This window comes from Phoxinus phoxinus (assembly GCF_949152265.1).
Source record: "Phoxinus phoxinus genome assembly, chromosome: 1".
NCBI classification, from domain to species: Eukaryota; Metazoa; Chordata; class Actinopteri; order Cypriniformes; family Leuciscidae; genus Phoxinus; species Phoxinus phoxinus.
The window spans coordinates 42,208,110-42,222,357 of record NC_136876.1 but is presented as its reverse complement, the minus strand read 5'-3'; the positions used below and the strand labels follow the sequence as shown (position 1 = coordinate 42,222,357).

Below are 14,248 nucleotides of genomic sequence, written 5' to 3'. Positions count from 1 at the left end.
GAGACTCCTGTTCAAGCGTCTGAGGTCCAAGATTGGCCTGAAGCTTCCATCCTTCTTGCGAACTAGGAAGTACTTTGAATGAAATCCCCCCGGATGGACCTGGGGGTTTACTAGCTCTACCGCACCCTTTTCCAGTAGCTTCCGGACCTCGAGAGATAGAGCAAGAGCCTGACGAGGGTCCCGAACCACTGTGGGCCGAGTGTGTGTGCATAATTGGGGTCTGTGACGGAACTGAAGACAGTAGCCCTTGTCGAGTGTGTCGAGGAGCCACTTGTTGTTTGTAATCCCTCTCCAAAGTTGTAGTTGAGAGGTTGAAAAGTGTCCCATCACAGACCCTGGACCATCACCGACGATGAGGAGCGGTTTCCCTACCCCTGGGGGGGCGACGATAAGTAGCCGCAGGGCGAGCAGGTGGTCTACGAGCACGGGATGCCTCCCTTCTCGAGTCGTATCCAGATCGCGTTGCCTGTTGTACAGGCCTGTAAGACTGTCCCTGCCTGTACTGGAGTGGATTCGCATGACGAACAGGCATTTGATGTGAGGATGGTCCATAACTCACACTGCGCTCAAGGTGCTGGGACCGAGACTCCACTGCACGAACTCTGCGCTCAAGAGCCTCTTGAGCGGCTGGACCAAAAATCTGCCCAGGTACCAGCGGTAGTTGACGAAGATTGTTACGGCAAGCCTCCGGAAGTCTAGACTGTGCTAGCCAAACCTGCCGCCTAGCCTGAGTAGCAAGCCCAAGAGCCTTTCCGCTAGAGAACGCGATAGAACCCAAGGCTTGTAAGGAAGCCTCAAGTAACTCAGATGTGGTATTATCTGGTGGGTTAGCACTCAAAGCAGAATGAAGTGCTAGCAGAAGATGAGCCATGGAATTCCCCACACGACCCAAGCCTGAGACAGTATTATATATCCTGACCAACAGATCATCTGTGCGTCTACACTCCGGGTTGGGACAGCGAAGATTGTGTCTAAGAGCTTCATCCGGTGAAACCACCAGCGAAGAAACGCATGGCTCCACTGGGGGCATGTTACCAAGGCCCTTGTCGTCTGCATCAGCCATTGCCGCTAGTGTACGAGCCACACGATCAGGTCTGGATAAGGGAGCTGACCGAAACGCTGACGAAACCACATCTGTGAAGTCAGGACAACTCGGCATTAGGAAATCCTCCTGCTGGGAAACTGAGCGACGCAAAAGGTTCGACTGGCCTGATAGGGAAGGAGGTGGATCCAAACTCCGCTTAGCGAGCGCCATCCTAAGTGTGTCCTGCAGAGAGAAAACCACTGAAGGCGGTGCATCCTGAAGGCCAGAACCGTCTTCGCTATGGGAATGTTGGAACTGGGAATGCGAGGGTATCGTCTCCTCCATTGGCGTATAACAATCCTGTTCCTCCCGGTCTAAGGAGTCAGAAGCTGTAATAGATAAAGTATCTGGTTCCCTCCTGGACAACCTGGATGCCAGCTCACACCTGGGCAAGGGAGGAGCTAAAACACCCCCCCCTGTCCCCTCACTCCCATTCTGACGAGTAGGGGGGACAGATAATAAGTCTCTAATACCCTGAACTGCGTTCGCAAGTTCAGCTACTTGCTGGGTCAATGTGCTTGACTCCGAGGAGGTCCGCATCCTCTTTGAAGGCTTTCCAGTCCCACTGGCCACACGCTTGCCACTCACATGCGACGTTGCAGCTGATGGAGCAGAATTCTCAAACTCAGGGTCTAACCCAGCCAATCGATGCTGTCTCATCTCCAAGGACATCAAACCACATTCAGGACATGGGTTTACTAAAGCCTCTCGGAGGTGATCAATGCCTAGGCAAGTAGGACATTGAATATGAGCATCCATGAGATCCATTGGACCGAAGCAGAGGGAACATGAAGCTGCCATCACTTCCAGCCCAGTAGTTGAAAAAACCCCTGGTCAACCAATGGGGTTATCCACAATAAGCCTTATCAATGTATCACTCTGGTTAACCAATGAGCATAACATAAAGTAGTAAAAAACAATACCACACGCAGTATAACAGAACCCTGGTTAACCACTGAGTTCACGTGAGTACTCACCTCAACACTGCTAGTAGTGATCGGGTCCAAAACAAACCCTGGACAACCAGTGGGTATATGGCCCGATGCACGTCCAATTATAATCCAAATATAATCCAAATATATCCAAATATTTCTCCCGAGACACAGCTGTAGCGGGGAGCAGTTTGCTCACCAAAAACGCTGTGCACGCTCGAGCGAGATCTCTTCGCGAGAATGACAAAGAGAACGACCGTGACGTGAACGGACCGGATATAGCTGCCGACACGTCATCGGTCATGGTCACAGGTGACAAATCAATACGAGATTCTCGATATGGCTCGCGAGACGCGACTCCTTCCACTATGTTCGACCGTCTCTGGCGGTCTGTAACAGTGAAATAGAACAATGCTTTCCTCTATGATAGCACAGATATGTTTCTGAGCTGAAACTGTTCCCACATAAGGCAGGTGTTACGGCTTCTCTGCAGTTTACAGTCTTTAATATTTTTTTTCTTCCATACTGTGTAAAAGTATTTCACAATATGAACACTTTATCTACACTTTACAGTTTATCTCCCTTATGGATTCTTTGGTGTGTTATCAAGGAAACTTTCTCATAGGGGAGCGCGGGGCACAACCTAACGCGGGGTTAAATGTAACATGGACCTTTTAGATAGTAGTTAGTCAACCAGGTTGTGTTTCCGCTTATTTTCTCTCGCTGCTCCTACTGATTTGTGAAAAGTTTTGATACGATTTCGTGAAGATACTGGACAAAGAGTGATTTGACACCATGCAAGTACATTTTTTCATCATACGTTTTTTTTCCGGTTTCTGAGTTGTGTGTGTACGTCACCAAATCTAACTTTATATTGCCTTAATCGCTGTCTTGTTGGCTAAAACACAGCACCATTTTGAAACACATCAGCAACTCCTAGCAACTGTTAGCTAGGCTTAAAATATTTTTTACACAGCGGGGTTAGTTGTAGCACAGTGTTACAACTAAGCCGTCAAGAACAACGATAATGAAATGAAAACAGGGAGCCACACAACTTTTCAGGTTTGAGTATTTAATATTTATTTTGCCACATTTAACTTTGTTGTACTTTCACAAACAATGTTGGAATTTAAATGTCAAAGTATGATTTTTTTCACATTTTTTAACTGTGCATTGGTCAATTGTTTATTTATTAAAAGGCCTGTTTTTCATGCAATAAACCCTTTAAAATGTGATTTTGAGCTCATTTTTTATATTATTTATACTATTATTAATAAAAAATTTACATGCAGCTGCCACACACAAATATAATTCAATAGCAATTACAATATTTGTACAAAATTTTATTTTTTTATTGCAAAACTGTGCAGGCCTTTCATATTTCTCTACATGATATTGATCCATAATAGAAGGATGATTGGATGAGGGATGCATGGATATCTATCTATACAGATGTACAAACAATATCAAACTAGGCTATACAGATAAAATAGTACTGAATTATGTGTGTTACACACAAGTGTTACAACTAACCCCTCTGTCTGTTACAACTAACCCCGCATATGTAAGTTGTAACATTTGCACTTCTGTTACTTTCAGTGCAACTGTACGAAAATGGTAGGTCCTAGAAAAAAAAAACGTTAAGTGTTAATTTGTAGCAGAGATGTGTATGTTGCGTGTGTAAAAAAAAAAAGAAAAAAAAAATAGAAAAGATTAATCTAACTTAATTATTTTTTTAAATAATTGAGCCAAAAACAAAATGTTAGGTTGTGCCCCGCTTTCCCCTACTCATGTATTTTCTGGTGTCTTCTATAGGAGTAAACCTATAGAAACCTCATTCCACAAACAGGACAGATATACTGCTTTTCACTTCTATGAACTTTCATGGTGTTTGTAATGATGCCAAAGCAGTTTTTTTTTTACTGCAATGATCACAGTAAGGGATTTCTGAAAAACACTGTTGCTATCTGAAATCAACCCAAACAAACCCACCCATCCCTCCATTGCTCTGCCCACAAAATGTATGAAGATCAAATGCAAGATGTGTCTTTATAGTAACTTAAACAAGCAAAATAATGCTTTGTGAAAAATAAAGTGAAGATGAACAAACAACAAGAACAAAAATTGAACATACAGCTCACAACAGTATCTACAAGCGAGAGTTTTTTGTTAGTCGCCAGCAGCAGCACAGCAGATCCAGACAAACAATGAAACGCAAAAAAAAAAGAAAAAGTTAACATCTTGGTTCTGTGAAAAACCAACGCTACTCACATGTGGAATAGAAACAATGCAATATCAGCGTCCATTTTCAGGGCTTCCTGCTTCAGTCTCTCCAGTGCAGGAAAGCTTTTCTAATAATAATGCGGCTCCTAAAGCTCTTGGATGATCATAACCCTTCTTTTTTTCCAGTGATTTTTCAATGACATTTTCTCTTTTGTAATGTATCTCAGCCATCTCGATCTTTCTTCAAATCTCCCTCTTTCTCACTCTCCCTCTCGTCCCCCATCATGAGTGGACACACCCCCTTCAGCTGATTGGCCATGAGTGCGTTGTGCTGCTCGACCCGATCCACTTTCAACAGCTTTTCTGTTGCTTACTGCACCTTTAAGTTGCCTTACTGCAGAGTGATAATGGCGAAGATGATTTTTTAGACTCGAGTTCCATTTAAATCTCTTCTCACACAGATGACATGTGTAAGGCATCTCTTCAGTGTGATTTCTCACGTGACTATTAAATCCTTGTTTACTGGTGAAACTCTTTCCACATTGAGAGCAGGTGAAAGGCTTTTTTCCAGCATGAATTCGTATGTGAGTTTCAAGGGTTTCTCTACGTTTGAAAGAGTTTCCACACTGAGAGCACGAGAAAGGCTTTTCTTCAGTGTGAATTAACATGTGATTCTTAAGGTTTGATTTCTGTGTAAAACTCTTTCCACATTGGGAGCAGGTGAAAGGCTTTATTCCAGTATGAATTAAAATGTGACTCTTAAGGCTTGCTTTACGTGTGAAAGTGTTTCCACACTGAGGGCAAGTGAAAGGCTTTTCTGAAGTGTGAGTTATCCAATGATCATTAAGGTGTGATTTATACATAAAACTCATGCCACACAGAGAGCAGGTGAAAGGCTTTATTCCAGTGTGAATTCTCATGTGATTATTGAGCTTTTCTTTACGTGTGAAAGTATTTCCACACTGAAAGCAGGAGAAAGGCTTTCCTGAAGTGTGAATTAACAAGTGGTCCTTAAGGTGAGCTTTACATCTAAAACACTTTCCACATTGAGGGCAGGTGAACGGCTTTATTCCAGTATGAATTCTTATGTGAATCTTAAGGCTTCCTTTACGTGCAAAAGTGTTTCCACACTGAGGGCAGATGAAAGGCTTTTCTGAAGTGTGAGTTACTAAATGATCATTAAGGCTTCCTTTATGTGTAAAACCCTTTCCACACTGAGAGCAGGTGAACGGCTTTATTCCAGCATGAATCAACATGTGAGTCTTAAGGCTTCCTTTACGTGAAAAAGAGTTTCCACACTGAGAGCAGGAGAAAGGCTTTTCTTCAGTGTGAGTTGCCAAATGATCATTAAAGTGTCCTTTATGTGTAAAACACTTTCCACACTGAGAGCAGGTGAAAGGCCTTTTGACTTCTGCTATTTGAATGCTGCTTTGTGAGCAACTGTTTTCGAGTTTGAAGCAACTCAATGATTTTTCTCCAGCGTTGACATCATGAGCTTTCTGATGCTGTTTCTCCTCCACTTCATTCAGATCTGGTATTCCCCCTTTCTCTTTCATCGACCCTAAAATGAAAACATTAAAATCATGAAAATCAATTGGGACAAATGGAAAATAAAAAAAATTACATGACAATGTAGGGCCTACTAAAAACTGAAACAAAAAAATCCTTTGTGTCAAAAAAACACTATACACCTTTAGACTGAACACGTGTATATATATATATATATATATATATATATATATATATATATATATATGCATGCATCACGTATACGCATGCATCACAGTTTGTTCAAATTCGTGTTTTTGTTGTTTACACAGAGATGCTTAAAATGCCGTTGTCAAACTTTTAAATGCTGTTGTCGTGTAAATAAACTGTCAAATCACATAAAAATATATTTGTGGCAGGCAGAAGAGAAAATTATACTGTAAAAAGTACTGTATTGTCTCCTAGGCCCACAAGAGGGGGCAAGCGAGCGCAATAAGCAAATATAAACTAAATCAAACATTGCGTCTTTTATTGAAATGACATTCACATTTTAAAGTGCATTAACTTTTGAAACAATTGTTCTTAAATCAAAACTTGCATGCAAAGAAAATTAGGTTACAATAGTGCATAAAACTGTTTAAGTGCATCAGTAACCTGAGAAAACACGCTTTAACAGACAGTAGCCGCGTTTCCATTACAGATTTGCGCAAAACTTTTGCGATTTTTATCTAAATATCGATACAAAACTGTTGCGAAATGACGTCGTTTCCATTAACCGATGTTATGCGACTAACTAAAACGTAATTTTTTCCTCTCGCGATAAGTCCTTTAAAAAATCATGGCAACGAACGTTGGTAGGTTTATATATCACTAGACATCATTATTATTATTATTATTAACGGAAGGAGACGTATAGGCGTGTTATCCAAGCATTAATGGCAAGGAAAGACCCTTATACTGTGAGCGGCACATATGAGGAGTTTCTAGGGCTGGGAATCTTTTACCATCTCACGATTCGATTCGATTCCGATTCTTGAGGCCACGATTCGATTCAAAATCGATTTTCGATTCAAAAAGATTTTCGATTCAAAACGATTCGATTTTATCCAAAATGATTTCTAATCGGGTTTCTGATCATGATCTACTCTCATCTGCTTTGCTATACAGAATGACAAACGGAGACTTTAAAGTGTCTTTTTCACATTTATTAAGTTCAATTCTCAGCAAAGTGCCTTTTATCAAAAACATTGTCTGGTTCTCAATTGCTACTCATTAGTATCTAGCTATAAAATAAGTTGGAACAAAACAAAAGTGCTTCTTCATAATACAAAATGGTTGAAAATAGATGCAGTTTACCACAAATATCATGTAGAACACAACCGGTGAAGACAAAAAAACATCTATATTTCTCAGTCAGACTCAGTAACTTAAAGAATAACAAGTTATGAAAATAAAGTGCTTCTTTCAAAATGAATAATAGTCCTACCCCTAAGCTACCTGGCGATGAAGCAGCGATAGGCCGAGTTTTTTTTTTTTTTTTTGCCCTCTCGGAGTTGGCAGGGAGTTTCGTGAAGCACTGCAGTGTGTGTTGGTCTGCAGCTGGCGGCTGACTGTACGTTCACACCGCCGCCGACTTGAGCTGCAAAAAAGCTCTGGCCGCCCTGTCAAGGACACTTGTCTAAAAGTACGGGGAATCTTGTTGACGCTTTGGCCGCTCTGACGTAGTAGCATTCACAATGAAATGTAAACAGAAAAAACAAGCAATGCATTCGGCAGTTTAGGATATCGCACAAGATTTGTCAACACAGAAAACATTTCATCACTGGAGCGTTTTTTTCCCGACACCATCGTATTAATTGATTTTGATTCATATGCGCGAGGGAGAGAGAGAGCAGACAGCGCTCGGGTGAGTGAGTTCTGAATCGTTGCCAATGAGAATCTAGATTCTTCTGTGAATCGATTTTTTTGGCACACCCCTAGGAGTTTCTCACTCATTTCTGCTTCAAGCTCTTGATTATGGCATTTCTTTTAGGTTTAGAATCCAGTATTCCTGTAATAATATTTTTTTTGTCTTTTATGAATTTAATAAACAACTGTCTCGTATTCTGTCTGAACACACCGTGCCTTCTAAGTCAGGTGACTGTAAATTCGCAAAAACTGTTTCCATTGCAGTTTTGCGAAATATTTCTTTTCGAATTGGCTGAAAAACCTCCTCATGCGAGCGTAACAAATTTTTTGCGATAAATGGGAGTTTTTCCATTTCCATTGAGTGTATTTTCAATTCGCAATTTCAAATCGCGCAATTTGAAGGGTAATGGAAACGCGGCTATTGTAACGTAACTTTTTGTCGACAATGTCTTCAGCTGAAGAAAACAAACGCTCCGCTCTGACCGATGTGCCAGGTATGGTCAAGTATGTCGCTGCACGATTTTTGCCACTAACTGAGAGGGTTTTCGTCAGCAGGTAGCCTTTTCAACCATTTTTTCAAAGTTACAACGGAGGTGCACCGCACCGTATACTGGATACACTAACAAAACCAAACTGCATCAGTTACAGTGACACACCAAAAATTAGAACGTACGGTTTTTGTATTCGAAAGTGCAGTTTTTTTGTTTTTTTTTAATGGGTCGCTCTCATGAGCTCAGTAAATGCAAGCTTGGTACCGTGATAGGTTGACACCTGTGCATCAAGTATCCTCACTACTTAATATTCCACGGTCAACTGTTTGCGGTATTATAACAATGTGGAAGCAAATTGGGAACAACAGCAACTCAGGCACAGAGTGGTAGGCCAGGTAAAATCACAGAGCAGGGTCAGCGCACAGTGCACTGAAGTCACCAACTTTCTGCAGAGTGAATAGATACAGACCTCCAAAGTTTGTGTGGCCTTCAGATTAGCTCAAGAACAGTCATGCAAGTCTGAAACTTCAATCCAGATGAGTTTAAAAAAAGAGAATTAATGAATAGGCCACATCCCATAAAAGGAAAATCATGAGATGGGAAAATTAGATAGGCCAACATGTACATTTCTCAAGTGGTTATATAATATATAGGATTAAAAGGGTTTATATGTCCTTCTCAACAGGAATTAAGTGAGTGACAACTTTCTGCTTAGTTGCAGTTTTTGGGGGATGGGTCACAGACCTTCGTTGGGAGACTGAGTTTGCTGGATTATTCGTTTAATATAATGAATCATTTGTGTGCGTCTGATTGGTCCAAAAGCTACATAGCAGTCGTCCGTGAGGGGCTGCCGCTTTACTTTTGTTTTGTTGTTTGTTTATCTTTGGATTTATGTTGAACGTTCGTCAGTAAACCAATAAAACGGCTCCTTTGAACACCCCCGCTCCCGCCCCCCCTTTCTCTCTCGCCGCCACTGAGTTGCAAGTGCACAAGTCAGTTTTGCACCTCATACATCGCGAAAAGAGTAGCAAAAGTCAAGGTGCGAAATTTGAACTTGCAGTGAACTTGAGAAGTTGCAAGTGCCTAATTGAGGTTGTACTGAGAGTGTGAATGTAAGAATAAGTGCAAATATATATTACATGTTTGTGTCTGTCATTGTATTTCTGTAAATGGCATTTTAAACATTTGTGACTACTTGTCTGCAGCTTCAAATTCAGAATACAGGTTTGTGACTATTGTCTGCGAGTGCAAATTTCAACATTCAACTTCAGATTTTTATTTCACAGGTTTTCACATTGGAGCTGTGAGTGTAAATGTTCACGTACAAGTATGAATATTTATTGTACAAGTTCTCAAATTCACATCTACGTGCTCTCGAGTTTTGCTACTCTTTTACTTTCATACAGATTAGTCTCATGAGTGCAGCCATCATGGAGCTGCACTCAAATCGCACTTTAATGTATTGTTGTTTTGCACATAGTCAATATTGCACATTTGCTTACATAGATGTACTATACTTTAATATTTTTTACAGTCGTTTTATACTATATTCTACAGTGTGTGTGTGTGTGTGTGTGTTTTCTTTGCACTTTTCTTGGCATTCACTGTGGACAGCAAAGAAATTATTTCATTGTACAGGGAAACTTGTTTTCCTGACTGTGTACATGACAATAAACGCTTTGATCTTGACCTATTCTGTATGGTCACTGAAAACCAATAAAAAATATTTGGAGTAAATGTACACACATTGTTAGCATTGTTATCACTTTCCCAACATGTGTGTCATTATTCTTAAAAATAAGCTAAAAGCTGTAGGTTTAACAATAGCTGTAGGTTTAGAGTGACCTGGATGGGTGTGAGTCTCTCTGCCTGAAATTGTGTCCCAGAACGGCATTCAATTATTAGTGAATATTTGTAAATATTTATTGATACAACTGTAAAATTGACAGGGTGCGGTTCTATGGATGTTTTGCCTTTCAGGCAGGCAAACTAAAACCATTAAAAACATTTTTGTCAATCGTAATAAAGCTGTATAAAAATAGTTTTTAAAAAAAGAAAAGAAAAGAAAATTAGAAATGTTGGCAATAAATAAGGATTTTCTTTTCTGGGATTTTTCCTGACCGAACCGACGCAATCATTAACTGTTAACCGACCGACAATATTATGTTAAATAAGTATTAAATTTAATTAGAATAGAAAGGCTAAGTGTCTGTGACCCATTAAAAATACCAACATTTGTTTTACAGGGGTTATATATATATATATATAGGCTAAAAGCTGTATAATCTTTCACATGTGCAGAAATGTCCTTGACATAATGTCCTTGGGGACAGAAATGTCCTTGACATAACACAGTGGGGCAGTGGTCACATAATAGGTAATATATATATTAAAATACCAAAATTTGTTTTACAGGGGTTATACGTATATATATATATATATACTTATAACCCCTGTAAAACAAATGTTGGTATTTTTTATATATATATTACCTATTATATGACCACTGCCCCACTGCGTTATGTCAAGGACATTTCTGCACATGTGAAAGATTATATTTTAAGTGAATATTGAGTGAAGTGCACATCTCACTTTACATAATAAATAACAGTGTTGCTTCCAATTACAAATATAAATACGGTATTTGGATTTGTGCTGAATGAGAGGTAGGGTATGTGAGCCCAATGCCGGTTTCAGTTTCAGTTTCGCTTTAATGATTCTGGGCGCAAGGTGCGATCTTTGTGAGTGACTGTCTAAATGTCTGTGCGTGAGCTATAGTGAAGAAAGTACATTACTTTAGCTTCTAACTTTTTCATAAATTTTTTTAAATGTAGAGAATGTGTTAATTTGTGCAATGATAACAGCAATGTAAAAATAATTGTATTAATATAGTAGAAATGAGTACATTGCAACATTATTATTTATGTTCTTAAAAACAGTGAGAAAACAATCAGAACATTGTACCTGGTCTTGGTGCAGGTTTTAGTGCATTTAGTGCAGATCCGTATTGTGATATATCGTATTGTGGCCTCTGTATCAGGATACGTATCATACCGTGATACTTTGTTGCCGATACACAGCCCTATATGATGGCTATATTCCTTTTTTATTTGAGGGTACAAATAGAATTATAACAATAGTAATATACTTTTTACTAATTCACTTTTATTAGATGTTTTTTTTTTTTTACATTTTCAAGAACTACAACGAATGCTCGTTTGGACTACAACGCGATTTTTCCGGGATTTATGAAGTCATAATGTTCCTAATTGAAATGATCCGCGCCCACGCAATACGCAAAAAAGGTGTCGATTACTGTTTGGATTAACAGTTTATAATCACGATTAAATGGTGTCACATCGTATCTAAAGTGTGTAATAATTGATTTATTTTTTTAAACACTGAAACGTCCTGTGAAAGAAGTTCTTGCATATCCGTGAATGAATGAAAGATTGAAAACATATTCGTACACCCAAAAACAAAACTTTGTAAAAGGTGTGGGACCCCTTTAAAGATGAATAAAGAATAGACACCAACCTCCTTGTTCCTCGCGTTTTATTCTCCAGGGTTCTGGTTCACTCATGTCCTCCTCACTCTCATCTTTAACAAACACCATCTTCACAGCAGCAGATCTCAGTTCAGTTGATACTCCTCCAGATATTCCTGCTTGCTTCAAAACTTAGTCAAGCCTATTAGGGTGGGAATATAACAAGCATGTATTGATGTGATAAAAATATATCTTTCTATCTGTATTAAGCGTTAAGCCACAACATAACAGTAGATCATGCAGAAAACTAGTCTTCTTCCTCTGAGGTTTAATGGTGGTTGTAAACAAACGTATGTGCTTTACCGCCACCCACTGGACTGGTGTGTGAAGCCTCGGGAGGAGGTCAGGAGGAGAAAACAATACGGGGAAGAAATTACTTGGCGGGTGGACAATGGAGAATGCCCTGCACTGCATTTTTTCTTTAAAAAGATTTACACAAAGAAATGAAACGGACTTTGTGAAATTTGTTAAAATGATATAGCCTAAACTCGCATTAGATTCGAGTTATAGGCTTAAGCGAGGAGAAGAAAACAGAAACGAGAGATTCCAAATTTATTCCAATATATTTCAGGGAAAATCACAGAACGTTCCCTAATGGCTAAATATGTTTAATTTTTCATAACTACATTTTGCAGAATGACTGACGTTACAACATTTGGGTGAAAGCCAGCAAAATTGAAACTTTTTTTGTGTATTAAATGCTCTATTAAAGTTTTAAACAAATGCTCAAGGTCTGTTGCATCTCCAACTATGTTTTTTGAAGGAATGATAATTTTTCTGTGGTGGTAGCTTTAAACCCACAAAAAAATGACAAATGACAAAGCCCTAAACAGACAATTTATAATCGCCAAACCCCTAAAACGGATAATTAATCGCCAAAGCCCTCAAACTGGTTATTAATCAACATAACCGCAATTCACTTTTAGACAATTATTTGTCAGCCAAATTTTTATACTCGTGACAGGTCTACATTTAGGCAGAGTTCCCTAACAAGGATGTGCAATAAAGCTAGGCCTGTCACGATTATAAAATTTGGCTGACGATTAATTGTCTAAAATGTATTGCGGTTATGCCGATTAATTGGCAGTTTTAAGGCTTTGATGATTTCTTGTTGGTACTATACGGTTATCCGGACCACACGATGGCCCTAACCCCGCCCCTAAACCTACTCGTCACTGGGGATGACTATACGGGACTAAAAGACACACGTGTGGTCCGGATGACCGTATAGTACCTAATTGTCTGTATTAGGGCTTTAACAATTATGCTGATTAATTGTCAGTTTTAGGGCTTTTTTTTTTAGTTTTTGTGTACTTCATTCATTAAATAATTGTGATGAATTTAATCCTTTGTAAGTTATCATTTTGCAGCATAAAATTACAGTTAACACCTTTAAAGAATGCTTGACAAGTAATGCAAAGTGGATATGCTTTAGCTGAGACCAGTGTTTTAAATCTATATTTCCAACACTTTAGTAGATACCACAGTGTTTGCGTTTGCTTCTTTTGGAACCAAGAGGATTGACCACTTCAAACTCATGCAGCTGGATGTTTGGACAAGAATGGATTAGAGCCCGACCAATATATCGGCAGGCCACGTGTTTTATTCTCCAGGGTTCTGGTTCACTCATGTACTCCTCACTCTCCTCTTTAACAAACACCATCTTCCCAGCAGCAGATCTCAGTTCAGTTGATACTCCTCCAGATATTCCTGCTTGCTTCAAAACTTAGTCACGTCTATGAGGATGGGAATATTACAGGCATTTATTGACCGGACTCAAAAATGTTTTTAACTTTCTAACAGTTTGTATTAAGCCAGTACCACACAACGCCAGAGATCATGCTAAAAAAATTAATCTTCTTCCTCTGAGGTTTAATGGTGGTTGGTAAACAAAAGTATGTGTCTTACCGCCACCCACTGGACTGGAGTGTGAGGGGTCGAAAGGGAGGAAAAAATGCAAATGTCTGCAGACCGGAGATGACAGCCTGTGACAGTGGAATTTGTAGTTGTAGAGAATAGCCACACATGCGTACCAGTAAATTTGAAGTCACAGAGATAAATGTTTTAAGAGTTGCAATTCTTCATTGCAGATGAACAAATCCTATTCTACAAATTAAGAAACTCGTACACTCACATTTTTGCTACAGTTGCTGCAGTGAATGGTGCAAAACACATTCACACACCCACATCAACAAATGTTAAACATCTTCAATGTTGGAGAAACATCATTGCATTCGGCACATCTGAAGTGCTAGCTGGACATGTTGTCATTATTTGAGGATCATTTAAGTCTGGGTATCGCACATGAGAATGCGAAGTACACAGCTCCTTTTTCATGAGCTGTGAGTGGGAATGCTTGTTGCCTGCACATAGGCCAGGGGTGGTGGTTCAGTACTTTTTTTATTTCCGAATTTTTCTTTTTTTTATTCTGGCCACTGATCCCACACTTTCTTCATTTCTTTCCACACACTATATGACTCCTTCATATATCTATAGTCCCACTCTAGATCTCTCCATCCCCCTATTACCATGGATTTCATGCTTTTTATATCATCATCTTTAAATGATCCCTCTG

The 14,248-nt window shown here is 39.4% G+C and overlaps 1 protein-coding gene and 1 long non-coding RNA gene across 2 annotated transcripts in view; one reads left to right on the top strand and one right to left on the bottom strand.

Moving 5' to 3' along the window:
* Positions 1–14,248, top strand: part of LOC306996046 — a 404,126-nt gene that overhangs the window by 78,576 nt on the left and 311,302 nt on the right. The window lies entirely within an intron of this gene.
* Positions 3,076–11,969, bottom strand: LOC306995440 (uncharacterized protein). Its single transcript, XM_079607043.1, has 2 exons — positions 11,664–11,969; positions 3,076–5,800 (listed from the first exon to the last, which is right to left on the bottom strand). Exons 1-2 carry the CDS (start codon positions 11,740–11,742, stop codon positions 4,500–4,502), a joined length of 1,380 nt encoding a protein of 459 aa, XP_079463169.1. The 5' UTR covers positions 11,743–11,969; the 3' UTR covers positions 3,076–4,499.

What these genes read in the sequence shown, in the direction of transcription:
- LOC306995440 (XM_079607043.1), bottom strand. Translation starts at nt 11,742, where the DNA reads ATGGTGTTTGTTAAAGATGAGAGTGAGGAGGACATGAGTGAACCAGAA. An exon ending in AAAACGCGAGGAACAAGGAG is followed by an intron (nt 5,801 to 11,663) that starts GTTGGTGTCTAT and finishes TTTTCATTTTAG; the next exon opens with GGTCGATGAAAGAGAAAGGG.